This window comes from Rhipicephalus sanguineus, chromosome 1 (genome assembly GCF_013339695.2).
Source record: "Rhipicephalus sanguineus isolate Rsan-2018 chromosome 1, BIME_Rsan_1.4, whole genome shotgun sequence".
Lineage (NCBI taxonomy): Eukaryota > Metazoa > Arthropoda > Arachnida > Ixodida > Ixodidae > Rhipicephalus > Rhipicephalus sanguineus.
The window spans coordinates 213,288,210-213,311,402 of record NC_051176.1 but is presented as its reverse complement, the minus strand read 5'-3'; the positions used below and the strand labels follow the sequence as shown (position 1 = coordinate 213,311,402).

General features: G+C 45.2%; 2 protein-coding genes across 2 annotated transcripts in view; both read right to left on the bottom strand.

Moving 5' to 3' along the window:
- LOC119407091 (N-acetylgalactosamine-6-sulfatase) overlaps nt 1-12,605 on the bottom strand; it is a 29,315-nt gene extending 16,710 nt beyond the window's left edge. The window contains exons 1-7 of the mRNA XM_037673929.1: nt 12,382-12,605; nt 10,231-10,354; nt 9,003-9,077; nt 8,825-8,927; nt 5,792-5,935; nt 4,447-4,513; nt 1,240-1,367 (exon numbers count right to left, since the gene is read on the bottom strand). Of these exons, the coding sequence (XP_037529857.1) occupies nt 1,240-1,367; nt 4,447-4,513; nt 5,792-5,935; nt 8,825-8,927; nt 9,003-9,077; nt 10,231-10,354; nt 12,382-12,489 (749 nt within the window). The 5' untranslated portion in view covers nt 12,490-12,605. The remainder of the gene's footprint in view (nt 1-1,239; nt 1,368-4,446; nt 4,514-5,791; nt 5,936-8,824; nt 8,928-9,002; nt 9,078-10,230; nt 10,355-12,381) is intronic.
- Nucleotides 12,606-14,979: 2,374 nt separating this feature from the next.
- LOC119407081 (N-acetylgalactosamine-6-sulfatase) overlaps nt 14,980-23,193 on the bottom strand; it is a 28,483-nt gene continuing 20,269 nt past the window's right edge. The window contains exons 10-14 of the mRNA XM_037673919.2: nt 22,862-23,004; nt 20,588-20,690; nt 20,350-20,471; nt 15,298-15,415; nt 14,980-15,228 (exon numbers count right to left, since the gene is read on the bottom strand). Coding sequence (XP_037529847.1) covers nt 15,142-15,228; nt 15,298-15,415; nt 20,350-20,471; nt 20,588-20,690; nt 22,862-23,004 — 573 coding nt within the window. The 3' untranslated portion in view covers nt 14,980-15,141. The remainder of the gene's footprint in view (nt 15,229-15,297; nt 15,416-20,349; nt 20,472-20,587; nt 20,691-22,861; nt 23,005-23,193) is intronic.

The following is a 23,193-nucleotide window of genomic DNA, read 5'->3' as shown; positions in this document are numbered from 1 at the left end:
CGCTTCCTCACGGCGAATATGCGCAAGCCGACTCACCCAATTCGTCGCGTATCATCACCACCTGTTATGGGTCTTAACAAAAATAAACCGCTCCGATAGCTGTATTATTATCGTGTTTTTACTTACATTTATGGTATGGAAAAAAATTTGGCAGTTTCGCTCAAAGCGATGCATTCATGCAAATTGAGCATGGAGCGCTTGTACTCATTGGGCTACGTTTTATGCATGCGTCATGTAAGCACGACGCCACACGCATCGCCACTCTGCTATATGTCTGTAGAAGTGCAATGTTCAGTGTGCATTTCGGCACACTATCCATACAAGCACCTGGTTACTTGTATGTACAGTATGTACAGGTCATGTGCACACTCTCAGTCGTGTGTTCATTCGGACGCTGTTAGTATTCAGGGCATCGCCTATGGGATGTTCGCTCATGTGACAAAAACAGTGCGATATGTTGCCTGCTCCAGCTTCTTCATGTGTTTGTGCCGTTAGAAAAAAGAATAGCGAATATTTAATGCAACTATACGCCCACGCGCGGCGTCTGTTTGTACGTATCAACATCCAGTAACGTATCTTTGTAGCGTACGAAAAAAGGCTTTCGGAGTGTTTCGGCAGTGTGAACAGGCGAAATGAGGATGATCGCTTGTCTCACTATAGTGAGACAAGCGATATATCACCGAAGAAAGCTGCGCCTCCTCTGCCACTCCAGCGCCATGTTTATTTTCTTTTAGATGCGAAGCAACCTTTGCGCGGGGCTCTGCACTGCGCATGCACCTACTCTCTCTTCCACTCTCCTCCTTTACGCAGGTGTTCGGTCGCCTTCTCTCCTCTCCTACCCCGCGCTGCAGCCGCGGCGCAGCCTCTCCTCCCACGTGATGCAGCCGCGCCGCAGCCAAATACAGCCTGTAACCCACTCTCTCCTCTCCCTCCCCCATTTCATGTGTATATAAGCGCATGCGCTCGGTCGGCTTCCGTCATTCTCGCTTCGCTCCCGTTCAGATGAGTTGTAACGTCAACGTCGCCGCCACTCGTTCACTCGGCGCTAACGGAAAGCAACGCACAAACACAACGTAATGATCACACAAACACTAAATACAAACCTCACACACTAACGGAAACGCCTAGTGAACGTAACGGAAACTTGGTGTACGCTCTCAATGCTGCTTCGCATCCCCTCATGGTTCCCTTGAGTGGGAGATGGTGTAACTTTTTCCTTCTCTTTTTCAACGCACTTACGGTCCCCTCTGACTGCGCCCTCTGAACACCTCGGACGAGTATACGGGCCCGTGCGAAGCGTCGGGTGCCCAATACAGGAAGAAGGGCTGGCGCTGTGCAGTCTGCTTCTCAATGAAGTCCACAGCCTCCTGCGGAGAAAGTAGCACCCATATATACGTTAGTCGCGCATAAACCTATTGGTTCCTCCAAACGAAGACATTCTTGCTTTGCTTTTTCATTGAAAAAAAGATAAGAATGTTCGCATACTATGCCATAGTTCTACGAGCTATGTAACTATGCACACTCACTTATCCTTTCACACTCCCGGTCCCAAATAGTAGCTGTGCGATTTTCATTACAGGAAGAGCAGCAGAGCGCACTCGTCTCAGTGTTTAGAACTTGTTGTTGGGCGAGTTGGTGCATCTTAACACAAAGGGAATAACCTGCGCAACACACTGCGCTTGTGTGTGTGTGTGTGGTCTTACGTGTGTGTCAGGTTGCGCAGGTTATTCCTTTTGTGTTGTCTCAGTGCACGGACGGGTATTCATGCGCGTATTCGCAATAAACCTAAATGCGAACAGGGTGATACAAGACGAAGACTGGATAACGCAGTAGTCTGAACTGCCGAGCACTCATCTTGGTTTAAGAATATATATATATATATATATATATATATATATATATATATATATATATATATATATATATATATATATATATATATATATATATATATATATATATATATATATTGGGTCATTCCACGCCAACTGTCCCAGTCGGGGCGCTCGACAAAAATCAATTTCTTTGAAAAAATCTGAGAAAATTACACACATATGGGCATTAGTTCTACAGTATTTTCCCAAAATATTTTGAGCGGCAAAAATATTTCGGGCATGTGAGCGCCATTTGAACTTCTCGATATGGTGGAAAACCAGGTACGAAAGAAAAATTCGCTATAAATGAACCGTTTCACGCGTTCATTCGAAACTTGCTTTTTTGTGTTTTTAGAGCATCGCGCTTTTATTATAAGACAGTTGCTTAGAGTAGCTTTATATTTTTCACTCCTTGGTGCGTAGGTAAAATTGAGTAATTTGCTGCGTTTTCGGGAATTTTTTTACAAAAGAAGATTGTAGACCAAATACATCAATTATTTTTATAGAACTCTCCATAAAACGTACTATCTCCCAAAGTTTTTAGTTTGCCTGTGTGCGGCGCACAGGTTCTAAAATAAAATCCTGAACTTGGAAAAAACGCTACATTGGCCTATGTTCAGACGTCTGTAGCACCCTAAGGTGGTCCAAGAAAAAATGAGCAGAAAAGCGCATACGATTGAGAATCATAACATCTTCGTCCACAAAAAGTTTAATTGAAGTAGTTTTTGTTTTAGTCAAGAAACATTTTTTTGAAGTTTAGTCCCACCATTGCATTATTTTGCTATGGGGGCAGTGCAAACCGACTGAATTTGCTGCATAAAAAAAGAGGTAGTGTATTCGTAGCACATAGTTTACAGCTCCTTTTGTTAGTACTTTATAATGTATGTTACATATCAAGGAGATGATCAACAGAGGTGAAAATATAACAAAACCATTGGCTCAGATGCCGAAATTCCCCAATAATGAATCGCATTACTTATTGCATGCGGCTCTGAGAATCAATTGGCGTCAAAATAAGTTAAGCCTCAAAGTTCATGTAAACCGGAGAAAGGAAGCGTGAGCGCGGTCAGTATAGCGGATCCAAACGGAGTTCATCTAAGTATTCCGCAACGAAGGGCACATGATGTGACAGCGCGCCGCGTATTTACGCATTCCGTCCGTCGTCCGTGACACTACGGACGGGATATGCCAAGCTATTTTTCACATCCCTATTTGGATGGTTGCAGGAAGCAGATTTTGGTTAATGTAGAATTTGTCTGTCTGGTAACATGCATTGTTTTACAACTGTTATGAGATCACAACAGCCTATTTTTGTGGCGTAGTTGTCCGGCGCCACCGCCGCCGCCTCCGGTGTGTGTAAACAATGCAATAAGTAACGCCATTCATTATTGGGGAATTTCAGCATCTACGCCAATGGTATTGTTATATTTTCACCTCTGTTGATCATCTCCCTGATATGTAACATACATTACAAAAGTACTAACAAAAGCAGCTGTAAACTATGTGCTACGAATACACTACCTCTTTTGTTTATGCAGTAAATTCAGTCGGTTTGCGCTGCCCCCATAGCAAAATAATGCAATTTCGAAACTTCGAAAAAATTTTTCTTGACTAAAACAAAAACTACTTCGAATAAACTTTTTGTGCACGAATGTGTTATGATTCTCAATCGTATGCGCTTTTCTGCTCATTTTTTCTTGGACCACCTTAGGGTGCTACAGACGTCTGAACATAGGCCAATGTAGCGTTTTTTCCAAGTTCAGGATTTTATTTTAGAACTTGTGTGCCGCACACAGGCAAACCAAAATTTTTAGGAGATAGTAAGTTTTATGGAGAGTTCTATAAAAATAATTGATGTATTTGGTCTACATTCTTCTTTTGTAAAAAAATTCCCGAAAACGCAGCAAATTACTCAATTTTACCTACGCGCCAAGGAGTGAAAAATATAAAGCTACTCTAAGCAACTTTCTTATAATAAAAGCGCGATGCTCTAAAAACACAAAAAAGCAAGTTTCGAATGAACGCGTGAAACGGTTCATTTATAGCGAATTTTTCTTTCGTGCCCGGTTTTCCACCATATCGAGAAGTTCAAATGGCGCTCACATGCCCGAAAAGTTTTTGCCGCTCAAAATATTTTGGAAAAATACTGTAGAACTAATGCCTATATGTGTGTAATTTTCTCAGATTTTTTCAGGGAAATTGATTTTTGTCGAGCGCCCCGACTGGGACAGTTGGCGTGGAATGACCCATATATATATATATATATATATATATATATATATATATATATATATATATATATATATATATATATAATATATATATATATATATATATATATATATATATATATATATATATATATATATATATATATATATATATATATATATATATATATATATATATATTCTTTTTTTCTTAAACCGAGATGAGTGCTCGGCAGTTCAGACTACTACGTTATCCAGTCTTCGTCTTGTATCACCCTGTTCGCATTTAGGTTTATATATATATATATATATATATATATATATATATATATATATATATCGAGTAAGGAGTCTATGCTTACCTTGGTGTACAAGTGGGTCAAGTTGGAAGTGTGTGCGGTCAAGTTTATGGAGAAGTCCTCAAAGTACCTGCCGTCGAATGAAGAAAGAAACATCGTGGAGTGTATTTTTCACGAGGTGAGTTCTGTTGAATTTTTAGAGTATTCCTTGACACTTTCAAGACATTTTTTGTTCGATAAACCACCGAATGCGAATAGTAGGGACCTCAAACATCTGACGGACTATAGGCAATTATGCAAAGCTTCGCGTCAGTCATGTGGCTATACAGTGATATGCAAACGCGTAACGGCCACCATATTCTCCCAGTTGCCTTTCGCGGCTAACCGTACAAATCCCCCTTACCATGCTTCGTATATTCACCTAAGACTGATAGCACAAAAATAACAATACGCCTCGTACACCAAAGTGTAAGTGCCCTTTTTTTGGAGGGGGGGTGCACCACTGACGCCTCTAGCAAAACTGATTTTCCGCACCAACAATAATGGCCGTGTAGCAGGTAGACTTGCATAAAAGGGAGCAAGCAGTGCAAAAGTCGATTCATACAGCGCACGCACCCTCGCAATCTATCATTTCTCACTTTACCAAGTCACGGAAACACGTATTTCCTGGCGGCCACCAGATACACATCACGTAGGATGCTTTCGGAAGACATACAGTGTGTGGCAGAGTTGGTCTTCCGTTTATTTGCATGTCGCATACGCAGACAAAAGAGCTAATTTTCCACGTGGCTGCAATAATGAGGAATTGAGCCTAGATTGTTTCATGCCTTCATGTTGCAAGAAAGTGACAAACGTAACCATCGTTGTTATGTAGGGCTTGTCCCATAACCATGTATATATGGGCCTTATTTCTTTCATTCTCTCTCCCTATCTTCTTTATTCACGCTCTCTTCAATCGGTAATGACGAGTGGAGTACGTGCAAATCAGCGACCGCTTTATGAACAATGGCCAGCTATTCGGTCGCAAGTGACTTGGTTTAGACTATATGTAATGTTCGAGTAAAAGTAACAGAGGTACTTAAGTCTCCTTACGTGCTTTGAATGACAAAGCAGCGCGGAGCACAGAGAGGCACGAGCCGGCTAGCGTGTCGGAGCGCTGTCTCTCGACGTCCATGTCACGTGACATTGTCTCATGACTTCATCACTTGGTCATGTGGCCTTTAAACTTAAGGTTCTTTTCTTACTTGGTCATGTGAATGTCACATGACGTGATCATTTTGAGCAACGTGACGTCATCACTTAGTCACGTGTATTTTGTTACCGTCGGATGTTAACGTCCGACCTTCGCCGGATATTCCGTTTCGTGTGGAATATATAATGATTTCGCATTGATACCGAGATCGCATACCTGCCTATCATGTGGTCATCGCGAAAAAAGGCGATGTTCGGTCGCTGGACGTTGTCGTACGGGCCGAAGTGGCAGTTTGGGGAACCAAACCACTCGTGGAAGCCGTGTCTTAGGGGCAGGTACTGCTCATGGTGACCAAGGTGCCTGCGTGGATGTGTGTGATATACTGCAAGGTATCTCGCTCACAACATAGGCAATTGCGCTTTTCTTGTTTGATATTATACGGGTTCACGTCCACGCTACTTGAGCGCCGACCGCCTTAGTTCGGAGCAGAGCAGCATGCATTGAAGTTATTAGGCTGCACTTTTTAAGGTTTCGACGTCATTCATCAACGAAAGCTAGTCTTCTCATAAGACCGATATATAAAACTTTGCTATAACTACACAGTGAATATATATATATATATATATATATATATATATATATATATATATATATATATATATATATATATATATATATATATATATATATATATATATATATATATAATTCCAAAAATGTGCATGCAGATTATGATAATGACGACTACAATTCTATAACTCACCCCAAGTACGGCGTGCGTTCCAACTTCATGTGACGTAGCAGAGGGGTGTAAAGTTAGCTACGCCACACAGCGCAAGACAGTGGCCCGTTTTGGCCCTGCTGCAGAAGTGACTGCACTACGTATATTGTCAGTCGGGTGCTCCTCAAAATTGCAATCAACACCGCATTGTGGATATATATAGACATAGATACAAATGAGGGAAAGGCAGGGAGTCTAGCCGGAGTCGAAACATCTGCCCTACATTGGGGGGAGGAGAAAAAAGCGTGGAAAAAATATATTGCGTGTCTTTAACTGACTTAACGTCGAAAAGGCCAATGTAGAGCGGAGCTGAGGGGAAGCTTCAGTGAGGAAATGCAAAGTGATGCCAAGCTAGGCGAAAGTGGCCATGGTTTAGCACCGAAGGAACGGCATCTCCGCTTGACCACCTGCATGTTTCCAACCTCCAACACGTCTCCCTTCTCCACTCACCTCCGCCATAATACGCTATGCCCTCCCTCCTCCTTCTTTCTCTCCTCTTCACCCGAACATCACTCCTCCTCACCCTTATTGCTTTTTCCAACCCCCTTGCTCTACTATACCATACATGGCTGTGCTATGCTATACCCACTCTCCTCCCCCTTTCAATCCCCCTCACTTCCCTTTCCCACCACTTGCTATACAATACTATACATGGATATGCTATGCGTTAACCCCGTCTCCTCCTCCTTTTCCTGTCAAAACTACCATTGCAAGCATTTGCAGTATACACGACACATGTTCTGCATTCAAGACCAAATTACGGTGATCAAACGCTGCGCCATGCCATTGGCCGTTACTTAACACTCTCAGTAAACCATCATGACTGTCATCCTTTCAGTTATGTGGCCAAAATTTGTCGTCTATATATTACTTGCGCTTTTTTTTGCGAATGTGTCTTTTCTTTTTTCTTTTCAACATTGACGTATTTGCTTGCATTCCTGTTGATGTTCACTGCAACTGAAAAAAGTATTTAAATTCCTTATTGTTTAAGGTTTGTTGTACGTGTTCCCAATTACCGGTGGAAGACAAACATCGTCAGAACAATGTTAATTTTAATTGTCGTTTTTTTTTTTTTTGTCTGTATACCCCTGTCATCCGTAACTTGTATGGATGCGAAATAAAGATCAAAGCTGAAGCGCCGGCGTGTACGGTAAGTACTGTAATTTAAAAAAAGGGTAGTTGGTAATTTTTTATTTAGTGACAAAATTTTTCGTTTTTTCCTGAAAATGTTGTCCGCCAGGTTAGTTATCTCATCTTCAGTTATGTAACTCAAGTAAGACACCCAAATATAATAATTACCTGGAAAAGTATGAACAGGCATTCGATTTGGCAAGGCTCTTAGTGTTTAGTAGAACAGAGATTTGGGCAAGCTGGTTGGGCTCTTAGGTTTATCTGGTACCCTAGTAGGGCAAAGTTGCGAGGACCACTGCAACCATGGCGCCTGCTGAGCAGAGGCGTCATATTGCAAAATCTTTTCGTTCGTAAGTACTGTTAACCATAGAGCAGACGCTCTGACTGATATTCCTTCCGGTAACACGATTGGGCTGCAATTGCCCCTACAAACAATTTTAAAGTAATAACTTTATTGTGAACAGTATTTCAGGCGAGCATATGCGTTCTAAAGCTGGTGAGATCACTTTTTAAATCGTTAATGCGCGTTCGAAGCAACTTTGCCTAGCGTGTCACTGTGTCTATCTCTCTTAAAAATGAAATTGTCTCTTTGTCGAAAGCCTTACACCAAAGTATAGGTCCATCATGCGGAATGACTGCCATTTTGTCTGAGGCATCCATGTAAACCATGGTTCGCAACTCCTAGCTATCCCTCTCTACATATATTTTAAATACTTAGCCACGTAAGCACCTCGAAGTTGGGGCCCACTGCGGCAGCGAATAAACCATATATAACAGGTTCTTTGCCGCTATCCTACAGCGCCCTAGCTAGCTGCTGTGTCGACCCGCCTTGACGACAGACCCCTGTCGGAACAGTCAGTGCTAGAATGCCGACCCGAACTGTCTTCACACCGGAATTCAATTAGAGCTTTACTGATTTTTTTTTTTTTTTTTTGGGGGGGGGGGGGGGGCATGGCAGTGGCCTATTGGATAGCCTATATAGTACTCCCACTCTGGACCTTCCTTTTTTTTTTTTTCGTGCGCCTGCTTTCCTCTCCGTTTCCTTTCCATCTTCCTTTCCATTTCCCCCTCCCCTTAGCGAAGGGTAGCACGGATGCTACAATTCTGGTTGACCTTCCTGCCTTCTCTCATTTTATTATCTCTCTCTCTCGAACTGGGGCCCTCAGAGGAACGCAGTTTTTTCTACTTCCAATCCTCAATTCCGCCGCCACCGATTATCTCTGCTCTTCGGCCACGATTTACCGAACAAGGTGCGTCCACGGAAGAAGCAAAAACGGCTCGAATAACGAGACAGAGACGAGGAGATAACAAAACACTCCACCGCAAGCTGCTCGCACCATTTGCCGACGATCTTGTTGCGGTAGCCGGCCTGGGCCAGGAGCTCGGGGATGAGCACTTCGCTGTCCTGGATGCCACCCACGATCTCCTGGGGCGTGTAGCCTGCGCACGTGCGCGAAGGACCGCGCGAGTCTCATCAGCGTGCGTGCGTGCTTCACATTCGTCGCATGTCCGTACCGTTTCTGGAGTGGTTGTTTGAGGTGTAGAAGCCGTTCCTGATGGGTAGCCTGCCCGTCAGCAACGCCGCCCTGGCTGCAAAAGAAAAAAAAAAGAAGGTAAGAAAAGAGTCGTTGATGCGCGCCGGTCAAGTGCGCTAAAATTCCCGGTGGCAGCACACGGGCGCCATTGCTGACTCGTTCAGGCGAGTGCGATCATAGCCCTTCGGTCACTCGGTGCTGTATGAATAAAATTATTTCGCACGTTATATATGTACCACTTCATTTGTATCGTGAAGTTCTTGCCTGGCGTAATCATTTCTGCACGTCGCGCAAGCCATGTATGCGCATTTCTGTTCCGATACACACATGGATTTCATGGCTTAGCTGTTTGTTGAGCACGGTGTCTAAAGGTAATTGGGAGCGTCGCATGTGCAACGCGTGGTTTCAGTTTCTGTTTTTAAGTATCAGTTCATTACACAAGAATTAATTACAGACAGTATGTAGTCGAAAATCCCGAAATTTGATGAGTGCAGCGTGACTCTTGGTTAAATAAAGATTTGTTCACCAGCAGAAAAGTATTACGTTACTTTCCAGCTTTCGGTCATACTTCACTGTCAAGCGAGTATCCTTATACGAAACTTAATGCTCACGTGATTTAGTCAAGAGCACTACAGTGGCAGCGTTCTTGTCGTTGCAGCGTGCAAGATACGTGTATTCAAGTATCACACACGTGAGATAAAATCTCGCGAAATCTCCTGTCGCATAGCGGAGTCTGTAATAATGTTACTCTCCTGCTTCATATATTGGGTGGTTCGCACAAGTACATCATACTTTCATATTGATACAGTTGCATCCGCTGGATATACTGCCATCGGCCATATATTTAGTGGAGGCACCTGTATGAATCTGGAAGTGTGGTGTACTTCGTGTCGGTCGACTGCCATGTGTACACGTTAAGCAAATGATTCGCCACTCGGCTTAGCATCTCAAGGTAGTTATTACGTCGTTGTACCAGCCTTGTATGTATTCAATGTACGAGTATAGGGAAGCTTATATTACAATTTGTGTCAAATTTGCTGGGTTTTTCCGTGTCAGCATCACTCAAGCAATGTATTGTGTTCTTTCTGTTCCTTTTCTCCGCTTTCGTGTCACTCGCGCAACATCGTTACCGATGCGTCATTGAAACGTTCCACCATTGAAGGCTCACAAATAAAGTGCTACTTATGAAGGCAGTGTGTACCACTCACATGGCGAGCACAGTGGATTGGCCGTGTAGAAGTCAGTGAGCAGCACCCCTTCGGCGGCCATCCTGTCCAGGTTGGGGGTCTCCTTGGCCGGGTTGCCCAGGATGCCGAGGTCTCCCCAACCCATCTAAACGGAGAGTGATGATGGCGGAAGCTGGAGAGGCTAGTCAGGCGTGGCACGCTCGTGATTTAAGTAAATTACACAGCGCACGCACAATGAGAACAGCTATCCTCATCGCGCGTAATGCACAGCCAGTGTTCTTCACCGATGACAGCCGTGTTTATACGGAACCAAACATATTAGTTTTGACGACCGTTTTAAGTAATATTTAATAATAAGGTTTTCGAAGAAAGGAGAAGATCTCTATGTGTTTCTCAGGTGCGGCGGGCGCCCATAAATGCTAACCGATAGTTACTTAACTAATTAACATTTAGTTAGTCACATTATGATACACGTTGTGAGTTGCTAATTGTAGTCGTGCAAGGAATATCCTGTTGGAATGAATTCTGAGCGCGGCGCGGGTTTTGAGACATGCGTCATAAAACTTGCGATAAAAATGCACCATTCCAGTCACTTTTTTAACATAGCGCCCCGTTTTGCACATTGAAGTGCAAAACTAGAACGCTCACGTATTTCGCAGTACACACTGGTAAAGAATATCTCGAGAATGGTGCGATCCCCAATATTCCTTCAAACTGTGCGTCTTGCGAACGCATCGGTTTTTCAATTCGTTAATTGCAATACCTGCCTAAGTAATTAATTAAAATTTTAATTAGCAAGTCCATAGTTAATCAGCTACTAATTCACGTTCATTTAGGTTTTGTGAATGTTCGCCGCACCTGAAAGTTTACATTGAATTAATTTTCTTTTTTCCTCGGTAGCCCTGTTTTTAACTATTATTTGGTCGCGAGCCATGGATGCTTGGACTGAGGAGTCCACCTATGCACCTTTGGGCTCAAATCAAAGAAGCCTGGCCAATCAATAACGTTTATTTCTCCTTAAATTGTTTGTGGAAGCACCCAAGATTAAAGCTATATCGTGCGAATATTTGAAGTTCTGAATACGAATGGAATAGTACTTGGTATTTCATTCGTTATTTGATGCGAGCATTCACTGTTCAAAGTTGTCGAATGCTGTAAAGCGGTTACTCCAGTCTAGTGGGAAATGCTGATACAAGTTGAGGTGCTTTTGAATTATAGTGCTGCAGAAGAGAAGTGATTGTTACAAAGATTTAACAGCTCCCTAGCGAATGCATCATTAATTCACAGCACTTTTCAACCATGGACGTAGCCAGAAATTTTTTTCGGGGGGGGGGGGGGTCAACTTCGTGTGTGTTTGTATGTGTTCTTTTTCGGGAGAGGGGGGTGGGCACCCTCAACCACCCATTCCTTTGCTATGCCAGTGTTTTCAACCATTTAATAAGCATGCCTCACCTTAGGCAGCCTGGAGACATGAATTCATGATAGTTAATCTCACTTTATGTTTACATTTCTCCAAGAAAACGTGTGTTACATTAGTAGCATTTAGATCTTTCAACGTCTTCATTTTTACTGCGTGCGCCTCGCGATGTGCTGTTGCTATTGTATCATCGTGACCCGAGATGCAAGTATAATTTTTGTTTCAATCTCACTTGCAAGTGTCTCACTTGAGCTGACATTAAGTGTTAAACGAAATCCGATGTATCAAGCGATGTAAATAAGCCTTCTGTTGCATAGCAGATTTCACGAAGCCTTTGTGTTTTACAGGAGTGTTGAAAATGAACATGGTGGCACAACTTGAAACTTACAATTAGCGTTACACGACGGAAAACAGGTGGAAACACACTAAGTTCGCTCTATAAGCACCATTGAACAGAGCTATAAGTTGGGATGATTGATTTTTATTCATATTGATGCAGCGCTGAGCGAACGCTATACGAAAGCTTACACCTCGTTCCTCGTATATTGCATTCATTTGGTATTTATTGTGTTTGCTGCCCGTCCTTTGTATCTATTTTTGTTGCGAACTTTCGCATATAGTGTTCACTCAGCGCACCATCAGGATGAATGAATGCCGCGTATACTGCTTCCCCTGTGCGTGTAAGCATGTGCACCTGACCGCGTATCCATCACGTTGGAGAGGTACAACGACAAATTGACTGCAAACGTACTCACGTCATCCATGAGCATTATAATGAAGTTTGGCCTTGCAACAGAAGCGTCCACGTGGGAGAAAACAGTTCCCGTAAACAGGGTTGCGCAAGCTAGAAAATGTGCCAACATCGCGCTCGCTGTTGCGTTTTGTATTCGAATGTCTGCCGTCGAGCGTCGTCTGAAGCACGCCGTCGGGTGCCTATATCGACCGACTTCTTCTTGCAAGACTCGAGTGCGTTGGAGAAGTAATCGTCCGCCGATGTGTCCTATCTTGCAGCTTGCTCCGGTTTGATAAGCAATCTCAGCTCTTTTCCGCGCACGTGTGAGCGCGTCTTGCCACACTCATCTCTACAGAAAAGCGTGATAATACCCAAGAAATTATGGCTATATACTCCGTGGATTTCTTATAAGACATATATGTAGTAGAAGAACAATTCGGAAGTGCATGCAGCCCTGCGCGAGGCATGTGCTGCAGCAATTAGTTGGCGCATTTTTTTATCCTTTGCCGAGTGGCCAACACTCCTCTGGAACATTCGGCTTTAGTTTTACCTCCTGGAGCGCTTTGTGCGTATAATATCCCAAATACCGGGGCACAGCCACCAAGGGACGATGGATGTCCATCGCAGACACAAGTGCTGGACCCTTGGGACACGTTAGTGAATTGTCTTTTCAGATTCCCAGGAGCACGTGACAACATTATTCAGGGCACAGCCCAGCCCAAGGACTGCGAAGGCAAACTTCCTCCACCCGGGAAATGTTATGGTAAAGAAAGCAAACACGCGGGGATGTAAGCGCACGTTTGTCCCATAGGAGCGTAAAGTTCTGTGCTTGATGGAGAGAATATTGGTCAGAACTAAGCGAGTCTGGAGGGTCATCAGGCAAAGATGGTCAGCGAACCATTCAGAACTAAGCGAGTCTGGAGGGTCATCAGGCAAAGATGGTCAGCGAACCATTTGGCGTCAATGGCGTAACCAAGATTTCATTTACCTCTCTCTCTCCCGGCAATGCCAAAGGTATATAGGCCTCTTTGTTGAACGGACAACCATTGTGTATCTAAATCTAATCCACCGTAATGCTTGTTCATGACAAGGATTCCGGTCTTTCAGTAGCATAGATGCATGTTACTACCGTTTGAGAAGAAAACCAGTCCTCTTTATACAGCGATCAATCAATCAATCAAAAATACACGTGCAAATTTGCTTCGTGTAACAAGTCTAACAGTGAACGGTGGTAAGTCCATGCCTACGGGCAGTCTTTCGAAATAAAAAAGGTCAATCAATCAATCAATCAATCAATCAATCAATCAATCAATCAATCAATCAATCAATCAATCAATCAATCAATCAATCAATAGCTCGTGTATCAAGAAGGCAACGAGAGTAAGTAAATTTCGACGTAAAAAAGTTCTTAATAAGCCTCAAAGACCTCAAGAACATGCTCGACATACCACGGCACATGTTTTTGGGAGCATACCGAAACGATAGGATACCGTCGAAAATAAGTAAAATGTCAGGGATTAGGGCCGGTGTGCTGCATTTCACCGCCAACGTACACAGTTTTTATACGCAATCTTGTTAATGCTACACTATAGCATTTAAGGATGGCATATATATACTCTGTTCCAGACTCTTTTCCAGACGTTCCGTGCAGCAGAGCCAAGGCTACACTACCCTTCCACAGTGCTGCACGGAACTTCTGAAACAGAGTATAGTAAGTGCACGTCGTGGAGGTACAGCCACTTTCTTTCTACAGTGTAATCGCCCATGCTCGTAAGAGAATGTCAGTCGCTGGCGCCGTCTCAAGTACTGACCGCGGGCATGTAAAGACAGATATATATGCAAATCTAAAATGGCGTGGACATTCGTTCTATAGGCTATTCTACTACTGATATATTTAATCGATTACGAGTAATAATAAAACATCACCTCTGAATATTGATGGAGTACTAAATATTATCGAAGTCCTAAAAGTGAAATACGAAGTTTCCATATCGTCGATTTAGTCGCCGATAAGGGAGGCTTATCCAAGTCATTCAGTACAAGCATGCGTAATGCCGTTTCCAACCGGATGACCGGTCAACTGGCATTGTTCCTCCTTGCTCGATTCTCCCAAAAGTGCGTTTTTCCCTGATCTTTAAAAAGGCTCGAATGCTTTACAACTTCCAGAAGGCAATGCTCGAATCGAATGTTGTATTGCTAAACAGCGTCACGGACGCAGACAGAAAAAATAGGGCAGTGCGCTGTTTCCTTCTTATCGCTGTCTGTTTCTGTGGAGCTGCTTGATAAGACTGTGACCACCCAGGTTCAGTATCTCATTTTGCAATCGAATACTAATCGAACACCCGAAGCTGTTTGGTTCGTATTCGAAAGTTTTAGTATTTGCACGCACAAATAGCAAACCATTATGTACTTCAAGTTATCTGGTGAAACTTGGCATTAGAGCAACGAAATGCCAAGGTTATAACATTTGCACGCCGTATTGCCGTTAGATCAGCAGCTTAGAATGTCGAAAGCAGACAAGGTAACCATCTGGTAATGTCATGTAACGATAAATATTATTTTATTCGTTTGTACTTTAACATTGCCTATACTAGAATGAAGCAATAGAAACTTTGTAACGATTATTTTTTATTTGTGTAATTAATGACTGCCCTTTAACAGGTAAAAGAACTAGTAGCTTCTGTTTCAGCGCTATCTTCAAGACATGCCCAGTGGCATTCAAAATAAGAAAGCGGTGAAGGTAGAGAGGCCTCTACTCATTTTATTCGGACTTTCATGCAAGTTAGTACGGCCACGGGCAGCGATACGGTCTCGACGGCGGCACTGGCAGGCACCGGTCGATCTTCTCGCAGCCAGGAGGAGCCCACTGCTGCAGAGAGAGAGAGAGGGGGGGGGGGAGAGGATGACACGCGAGCGAGGGAGCCGCGCACGCACCCACCATGGCAGCGTCGTCGCACCAGTCCAGCTGCGGCTTGCCCGGCACCAAACTGCACCTGTGCTTCTGATAGATCTCCAGGATGGGCCCTATTTTCTCGCGGTACTCTGACGAATCGACGCTACAGAGAGGAGGGAGAAAAGTGCACTTGTCACATGGGCGTCGCTGCTGCCATTACACAAATATGAGGCGATGCCACGTAATTGTGCAGATTTGGAGGGTTCACGTAACAATATATTAGAGTCTTTTAGCAAGTTACGGAAATACGGTACGCAAATACGGTAAGGCAGTACGGTACCGCTCCTCCTTTCCCGGTCGTTGAGCGGCCAAAGCACAACCAGCGGGAAAGGAGGAACGCTACCGTACTGCCTTACCGTATTTGCGTACCGTATTTCCGTAACTTGCTAAAAGACTCTAATAATATCTGGAGTTTTACGCGCCGAAAGTACGATATGATTACGAGGCACGTCGTAGTGGAGGACTTAGAAAATTTCGACCATCTGGTGTTCCCTGCACTGACATCGCGAAGTGCACGGGCCTCTAGCATTTCGCCTCCATCGGAAATGCGACCGCCGCGGCCGGGATCGAGCCAGCAACTTTCGGGTCGGCAGCCGAGCACCGTAACCACCGTACCACCGCGGTGGTTCATGACCGCGTAAGAATCTGCGCAGGCACCATGACGTCAAGCAGCTTGCCTATGACGCTGCCCCTCCTGTATTCGCGATTTGTAAGTGCGTTGACTCGTAGAGAGTATAGCCCTCCAATGTTGCCGAACCTTTGATTGGTTCGTGATAGACAGTGACGCCCATCACGTGGTCAGGGCCAATTTTCCGCTATAGTTCCGGCCACGCGGCGCAGTCGCGGAAGCAACGTGTACGAATCGGGTGCGTCGAGAAAATACGCGTGGTTCAGAAGCGATCAAAAATCGTGTTATTTTGTGCCTGCTCACACTCCTGCCAAAACTTTGCTAGTGTTTCTGGAGCGCTGCTGGAGCTTTATTAACCGGCTGGGTGAACGTTCCACGTAAGAGATTACATATGCACTTGCGCTCGGTCGTGACGTCGAGCAAGCCCGGCTGACAGCCCAAACAATCAGAGACAAATGAGCCGCGGCGCCTGTAGCATGCCGGCGTTCGTGCTTTCGTCGCGTCGTGCTCGGGCATCATCGGAATGTACGACCCTCCTGCACGACGTCATTGCTGAGAGCGCGGAATGCATCGCGTTAATAGAGAGGCGTCTGTGCATGCACGTGCATATGTATACACGTACGCGTCATCCGGACTTGCTTGCTTTTCCGATACGCATTCGATGACTGAAGACCCGTGGTGGATAGACAACGTTGTGAGCATCGTGGCACAAGTGCGTTAGCAAAAAAAAAAAAAAAAAAAAAGAAGGAAAAGAAACATAGAAAATCGCGAAACGAAGGGACAAGCGAGAAGATTTCCAGAGGCAGGGTGGACGCCGAGCCCCACCTCCCTATACGGCCAACAAGAGGGCAATCGATCGCCGTCCCGTTCACTGGCCGCGGGCACAGACCACCGAGGACCATGATTAGCGAACGCGCACGGGGGCGTTTCACGCAGCCTTCTGCGAGCGCGCCGATTCAGAACGACGCAAACTGTCGCGCGCACACCGACTGTGCAACAGCAGCAAGTTTAGAAGCCGGATGGCGCGTTGTTGCACGCGCTCCGTATGCGCACTTTGAAGAAACTGCTGAATCGATCTGGGGTGCTATGCAGGATGGCCCGAGTTTGGCGAACTCGGGATCTTTCCCAGCTCTGGAGACACCCCCTTTTGAACGAGCTAATAGTACGAGAAGGTGAAATCCATCCCTCAGCGCGCGCTCCGTTCCATTGGTTACGATGGAACGCGGCGTCACGTCAAGGGTGGTCGAGAAGGTTGGGTGGTGTCGTCAAACTTCTTTCATTTGTTTGTCGTTCCACTGAGTGCAGAAGTGCACCCATGCAAGAAAAGTGGCAGAAAGCTCTACTAACTATATTTTTTATGTGTGCGCGGGCCGTTTGAATTCATTTTCAAGCGTTTAGTGTCTGCACTAAGTATCCTTTAGGATAATCAGCACCGTGTCCTCTGAGATTAGTTCCGACCGAGCGCCTTAAAACACGGCGGCTAGAGCTAATCGCCAAGGCCACGTGTATAATCACCATGGTCGGCCTGTACATACTAGCGCGTTGCTCGGCCGGCGCGCGCCCTCGTCGTTCTCTTCTTGATCGTCTGCTCGGTCCAATAGCACGTGCGCCCGGCTGATTAGCTAATTGGCTGGACGGTATACATAGCTAAGTCAGGACGTGCTATGACGAAACTGGTTAGGCCAAATCATGCTAAGGCTGAGCTAACTTAGCCACGTCTTATTAAGACCATGCTAATGAAGTCGTGTAAAGCTAAGAACAAGGTAACTAAGATTATGCTAATTAACATGACGTTAATTAGGAGCGTGTATTTAAAACCAAGGTAATCAGAACGTTAGGATCGAGATTGTGTTAATTATGATCGTGCTAATTAGCATTATGCTAATTACATCTGTACTATTTGGGACCTTGCGAATTAAGCATGAGTAATTAATGTCGTGGTAACTAAGACACTATAAATTAATGTTAACTAGCAAAACGCTAATTAGGAGCGTGTTAATTAGATTCGTGCTCATTAGAATTATGCTAATTACCTCTGTACTATTCAGGACCTTGCGAAATAAACCTGAGTCATTAATACCGCTGTAATTAAAACATTGACAATTAGTGCTGATTAACACGAAGCTAATTAGGAGCGTGTACTTAAAACCAAGATAACGAAGACCTTGCTCACTGAAGCCGTGTTAATTAGGATCCTGCTAATTAGTATTATGCTAATTACCTCCGTGCTATTCAGGCCCTTGCGAATTAAACCTGGGTAATTAATGTCGTGGTAATTAAAGCATTACCAATTAAGAAAGGGCTATTCAAGATCATGTTAGTTGAGACTTTCCTAATCAATAGCACCAATATTGAAACCGAACTGACACGGTCATTACTCCGAGGCAGACCAAGCGACGAGCCACGTAAAAAGCTGGAAGAAGCTAGGTGATCACAAGCTCCTCCGATGGCCCAAGCCCTGCACAAGCACTGCAAGCTGACCAAATTATTTTATATGCTAAGAAGCTGCTGAGTAGCGTCCACCGCATAAAACACTTGACAAGCACACCGGCACTATGACAGTTACGAGTTGAACTGGGGCCTTTTCAGAATCAACGAGTTTGTGCCCGAGTTCGCGCGTCAATCAATTTGACTGACAGACGCCCGCGGCGAAGAGCGGGTCCGCCCATCGCGTTTCCTCTTGCCGAGGAACAGTGCTCACGACGCAACGCCAGCGAGCGGCACGATTCATCTATGAGCCTAATCGCACAGACTATACACACACGCACGAAGAACTAAAGGTTATATCATCACGTGGCTGCGATGTCTCACATTCACTTTCACCGCTCTCACGACGTACCACTCACAGCTATGAAGCAAGCGCCCCTGGTGGGATTTTCGGCGAGAACTATTTACTTGTTTACTATTTACTTGTTTGTTGAGGCATCGTTTCTACCAGGGGCGTAGCCAAGGGGGGGGGGGGGGGGGTTGGGGGGGTTCAAACCCCCCCGAAATTTTCCAATTTTGCTTGCGTATATAGGCACGCACACATACAAACGCACGCACGAACATGCATAAAGTATGGTTGAACCCCCCCCGAAAAAAATTTCTGGCTACGCCCCTGGTTTCTACCGATTCGCTACTACAGAAAAATTTTCAGACGTGTAATGTAAGTATAACAGTAACCTGTGCGTTTATTTATCTGTATTATTTCAGAGAAGCGAAACGAGCTGCACCAGAGTGCTGGGCGTGCGCCCTTGTTGCCTTCGAGAGTGGAAATTTCCGTGATGCAGGTGGAACGAAAGAATTTTCCGAAAGAGGACAAACGCCCACGAACACCCCCGTGGGAGGCGCGATGATCAGTTGGCAAAAAAGATAGCGCGACGATCACGCTGACGGCGCTGCACTGTCAAAATGTTGACAAAGTGGCGGCGCTGTCGTGTTCGGACGCGGTGTTCCTTTGAAAACCGCCGCAAATGTCGCACATGCGTTTGTGACGCCATTCTCGTTCTTGTAGCCGTTTTTATCAACGCTGCTATCGCGTGCTCCGCACTGTCTTCCTTTCATGACCGCCGTAATGCAAGCTCGGAGCAAACTCATGTGCCCGAGAAGCTCGGGCCATCCTGCATAGCACCCCTGAAGTAAACCCGCTGACACCAGCAATCATTCGTTCTTGTTTTTTTTTTTTTTCAAAAAAGACAATAAATGCGAACAGTTCAGTATGACGTCAGAGCACGTGATTTGTCAGTTTCCCAAACGAGTTGCCCCTCGCTATGACACTTTGCAACACGGATTTGTGTGGTGGCCAAGAAGTTACCTTAAAAACGGTCCACGTATTTCTTTCTTTTTCCGCGTTTCGATCAATCAAACCCGATTTGACGTTAACGTCCGAGTTAAACACGTGCGCCCCGACACCCGCGTTGGCGTCGAGACGTGGCTTTACCGCAAATGCACATATTCAGGAAGCTCTGCAGCGAGAACAAGGACGAAAAGAGACACATGAAAACAGGACCAGCGCTGACTTTCAACGTTCAACCACGTGATGTGACACGTATATGTGTGCGCACATCATCGAAAAATTAAATGAAACTTGTCAAGTAATCAACTTTTTTTTTTCAATGGTGATAGCGATGACATATACTGACTCAACTACCTCCTTCGAGATTAATATAATAAGCCTCAATGATTTCGCGTTCAAGCTTATCACGTGCCCGTATACAGTGGTCATACATGGACACACGTGGGCGTCTTTGACGTGCACCGAACTAAGCTATTGCTAGCGCGAGTACATGAGGACTGTCAGGAAATGCAGTCGAAATTTTCCTATGTGTTACAAACATCTCTTTATCTATGGCACACCAAAAGTGGTTACGATGGTACACGGAAAGTTCAGTAATTGGGACTTCAAAACTAAAAGACTGCGCACGTACGGTATGGGAAACTTCTCTCCCGGGTCCGAGCCTAGGTGGAAGAGCACCGGCTGCTGCGTGTAGTTCCGCTGCTCGTGGCTCGTCACGCCATTCACGCTCTGTCCCGGGCAGAAGTCAACGCCCTGCATGCAATGACAACAGATCGGTATAAAGCTCCTGTATTCCCTGACCAAGGCCGGACACAGGCCGAAACGTCGGAAGATCATAAAAATGTATAAAAACATAATATGGAGCGCACCCGCTGAAAATCCTCCCAAAAGTCTGTCCAGCACCAAAAATGGGCCTTGTACATGCCGCTCCGAATCGCCATCAGCTCATTGCCCCGGTAGTGGAAGATCGGCCTGCACGGCACAGCGATTGGATGCTCGTGAGCGGCGGGTTCCTCTGTATACATTGTCACAGACCAACATAGATTATTACAATAATCTGAACGGCAATACGGCTGAAGTTAAGAAGCGAAACGCCAGGCCTGCGCGGAACACGTAGCACACTCAAAGCGTATGCGCTGAAGGAGCATGCAGCTTTAGAGCCCACTGGAAGTATAGTTACGGAGCACCCGCTACGCCATATAATTCAGAATCATTTTGCGAAGAAGCGACGTACCATCAATGTGTGCACGCATACGCAAAGCTGGGGAAGGGGTGCAGGGTAGCAAACCGGATGTTTTCTGGTTAACCTCCCTGCCTTTCCAAATTACATTTCTATCTCTCTCTACGTAAAGCTGCACACTTTTTTGATGCTGTGGCTGACTACGACGGCGATGGCTTACGGTTGAGCTCTTCGTAAAGAGTGGATAGCTTTAAACCGCCCACTCACTGCGCAATTCACATTGTGCAATGCCTGGCGCCATCCCACTCTTCGGCCGCGCAATATTACATCTGTGAGCGGGACTCCACATTCGACATGATGCCTGTATCGGGTCGTTTTCCGAGGAATTTCAAGCGCAAGCGTGGCTTTCTGCGGTAACTGCAGCAAGGGAACATATTGTGCAGGACAATTCTTCCCATGAATGGACCATGCACACAATAAATATTCCTGACCAGAAAGCACAGAAAGGTAACATCGGGAAAGGCATTCAAGACAGAATTTCCAATATAGTTTGCTTAGATAAGAGACACAAACTCACTTTGTATCCTGGGCAGACAATAACGCGTAAGTTTCAGGCCGTAATTAGCTCGTGGTCAACGAATAAGCCATGTTCTGTCTGTCTTCTTACGGTGAGAGGTGGAAATTTACTTGACAACGTGCGTATGTGGCGATTACCATTCCAAATTATACCGCGGTAAATGTTGTTAAATATGCGATATTTATCCAGATAACAATAATATCTGGAGTTTTACGTGCCAAAACCACGGTATGATTATGAGGCCCGCCGTAGTGGAGGTTTCCGGAAGTTTAGACCATCTGGGGTACGTGCACTGAAATCGCACAGTACACGGGCCTCTAGCATTTCACATTCGTCAAAATGCGACCGCCGCGGCCGGGATCGAACCCACGACCTTCGGGTCAGCAACCGAGCACCGTTACCGCTACACCACCGCGGCGGGCGATATTTATCCAGAATCGCAGTTTCTATTAATTTAAACCTAACAGATATTTCGAACGTGTGCGCGTTGTGCACGAAGAACTGCAACACTTTATTATTTTTTTTTTGTAGTGCGACCAGCCTTTTCGGTAGCCAAGTCCAAACAGAAAAATCCGGTATTGAAGCGTGGAGAAAACATAGCAATACATTAATGAGACTTTCGTGGCTGTGGTAATACGCATTCACACTTGCCATGCTTCGCACACTTAATGATGCCCGGCGCGTTCTCACTGCGATTATGATGTGCGATTGTCAAGGAAACCTAATACATATTCTACCTGAATATATCTGGCGCACTTGTAAAGGAAAGGCACGCTGCGCAAAATCGTGGCTCTTTAAATGAGGCAAAATGTGGTTCTAATTATGACTGACACAAAAAACGCGAGTCATTGCGTCCATCAAATAAGTGACCGCTGGAAATGTACAATATCTACAGTTGGCGTCATAACTATGGCTGATGTTTATGACATTTTCGTTACGCGTGTCTGTTTCCACATGCTACGGGCACCCAAATGGTGCGTGCAGATCCAAAGATATCGTTCTGATCAGGATTACACCGGAAAATCTGAAAACGATGTCAGTCAAATAGTAGTTAGTTATTCCGTAGGATCGTTTGGCGTGTATATATATATATATATATATATATTTCCTTTCAGTATCGATATGGTTAACGAAAGTTTTACAGTGGACGTGCTAATAATAGCTGAAGCGTACGCTTCATCGAGCCACGAAGGTGTTGAGCGTGCGTGCATACAAAACGCCATCGAGTCTGCGAAGTCCCGTATGCGCTCAGTAAGGCCCTGTTCGCAACCCGCCGGACGTTTTGGGCGCGCTTCACGACAGTAAAAAAAAAATTCTGGCGGCTCGGGCACCGCGCCAGGAGCGGGCACGCGGGGAGCCGCCAACGTCGACCGCGCGGGCGTTCACCTCTCGCTCGGCGTCTCGTTCCGGCCGAGCATGCTGTCCACAAGACTCTGTCCGTCCAGCACGAGGCCCGGCGGTAGCGTGATGCGAGCCAGCTCGGCGATGGTGGGCAGTAGGTCCATGTTGGAAGCCGGCCACCGGCTTACCTGCACGCGACCTTTCCAGCTCGCGTTATTTATTTTATTTATTTATTTATTTGCAGAGTAAGAAACTGCGTTCTTTGCTCTATTATTGCAAACAGGTTACAAGACAATTTCCTTTGGTTGTCAGAAGGCGCTGTGACATTAATTGTCATTGTTCTTGGGGGTGCTGTTCTGAACCTTCCTGCCTAACCT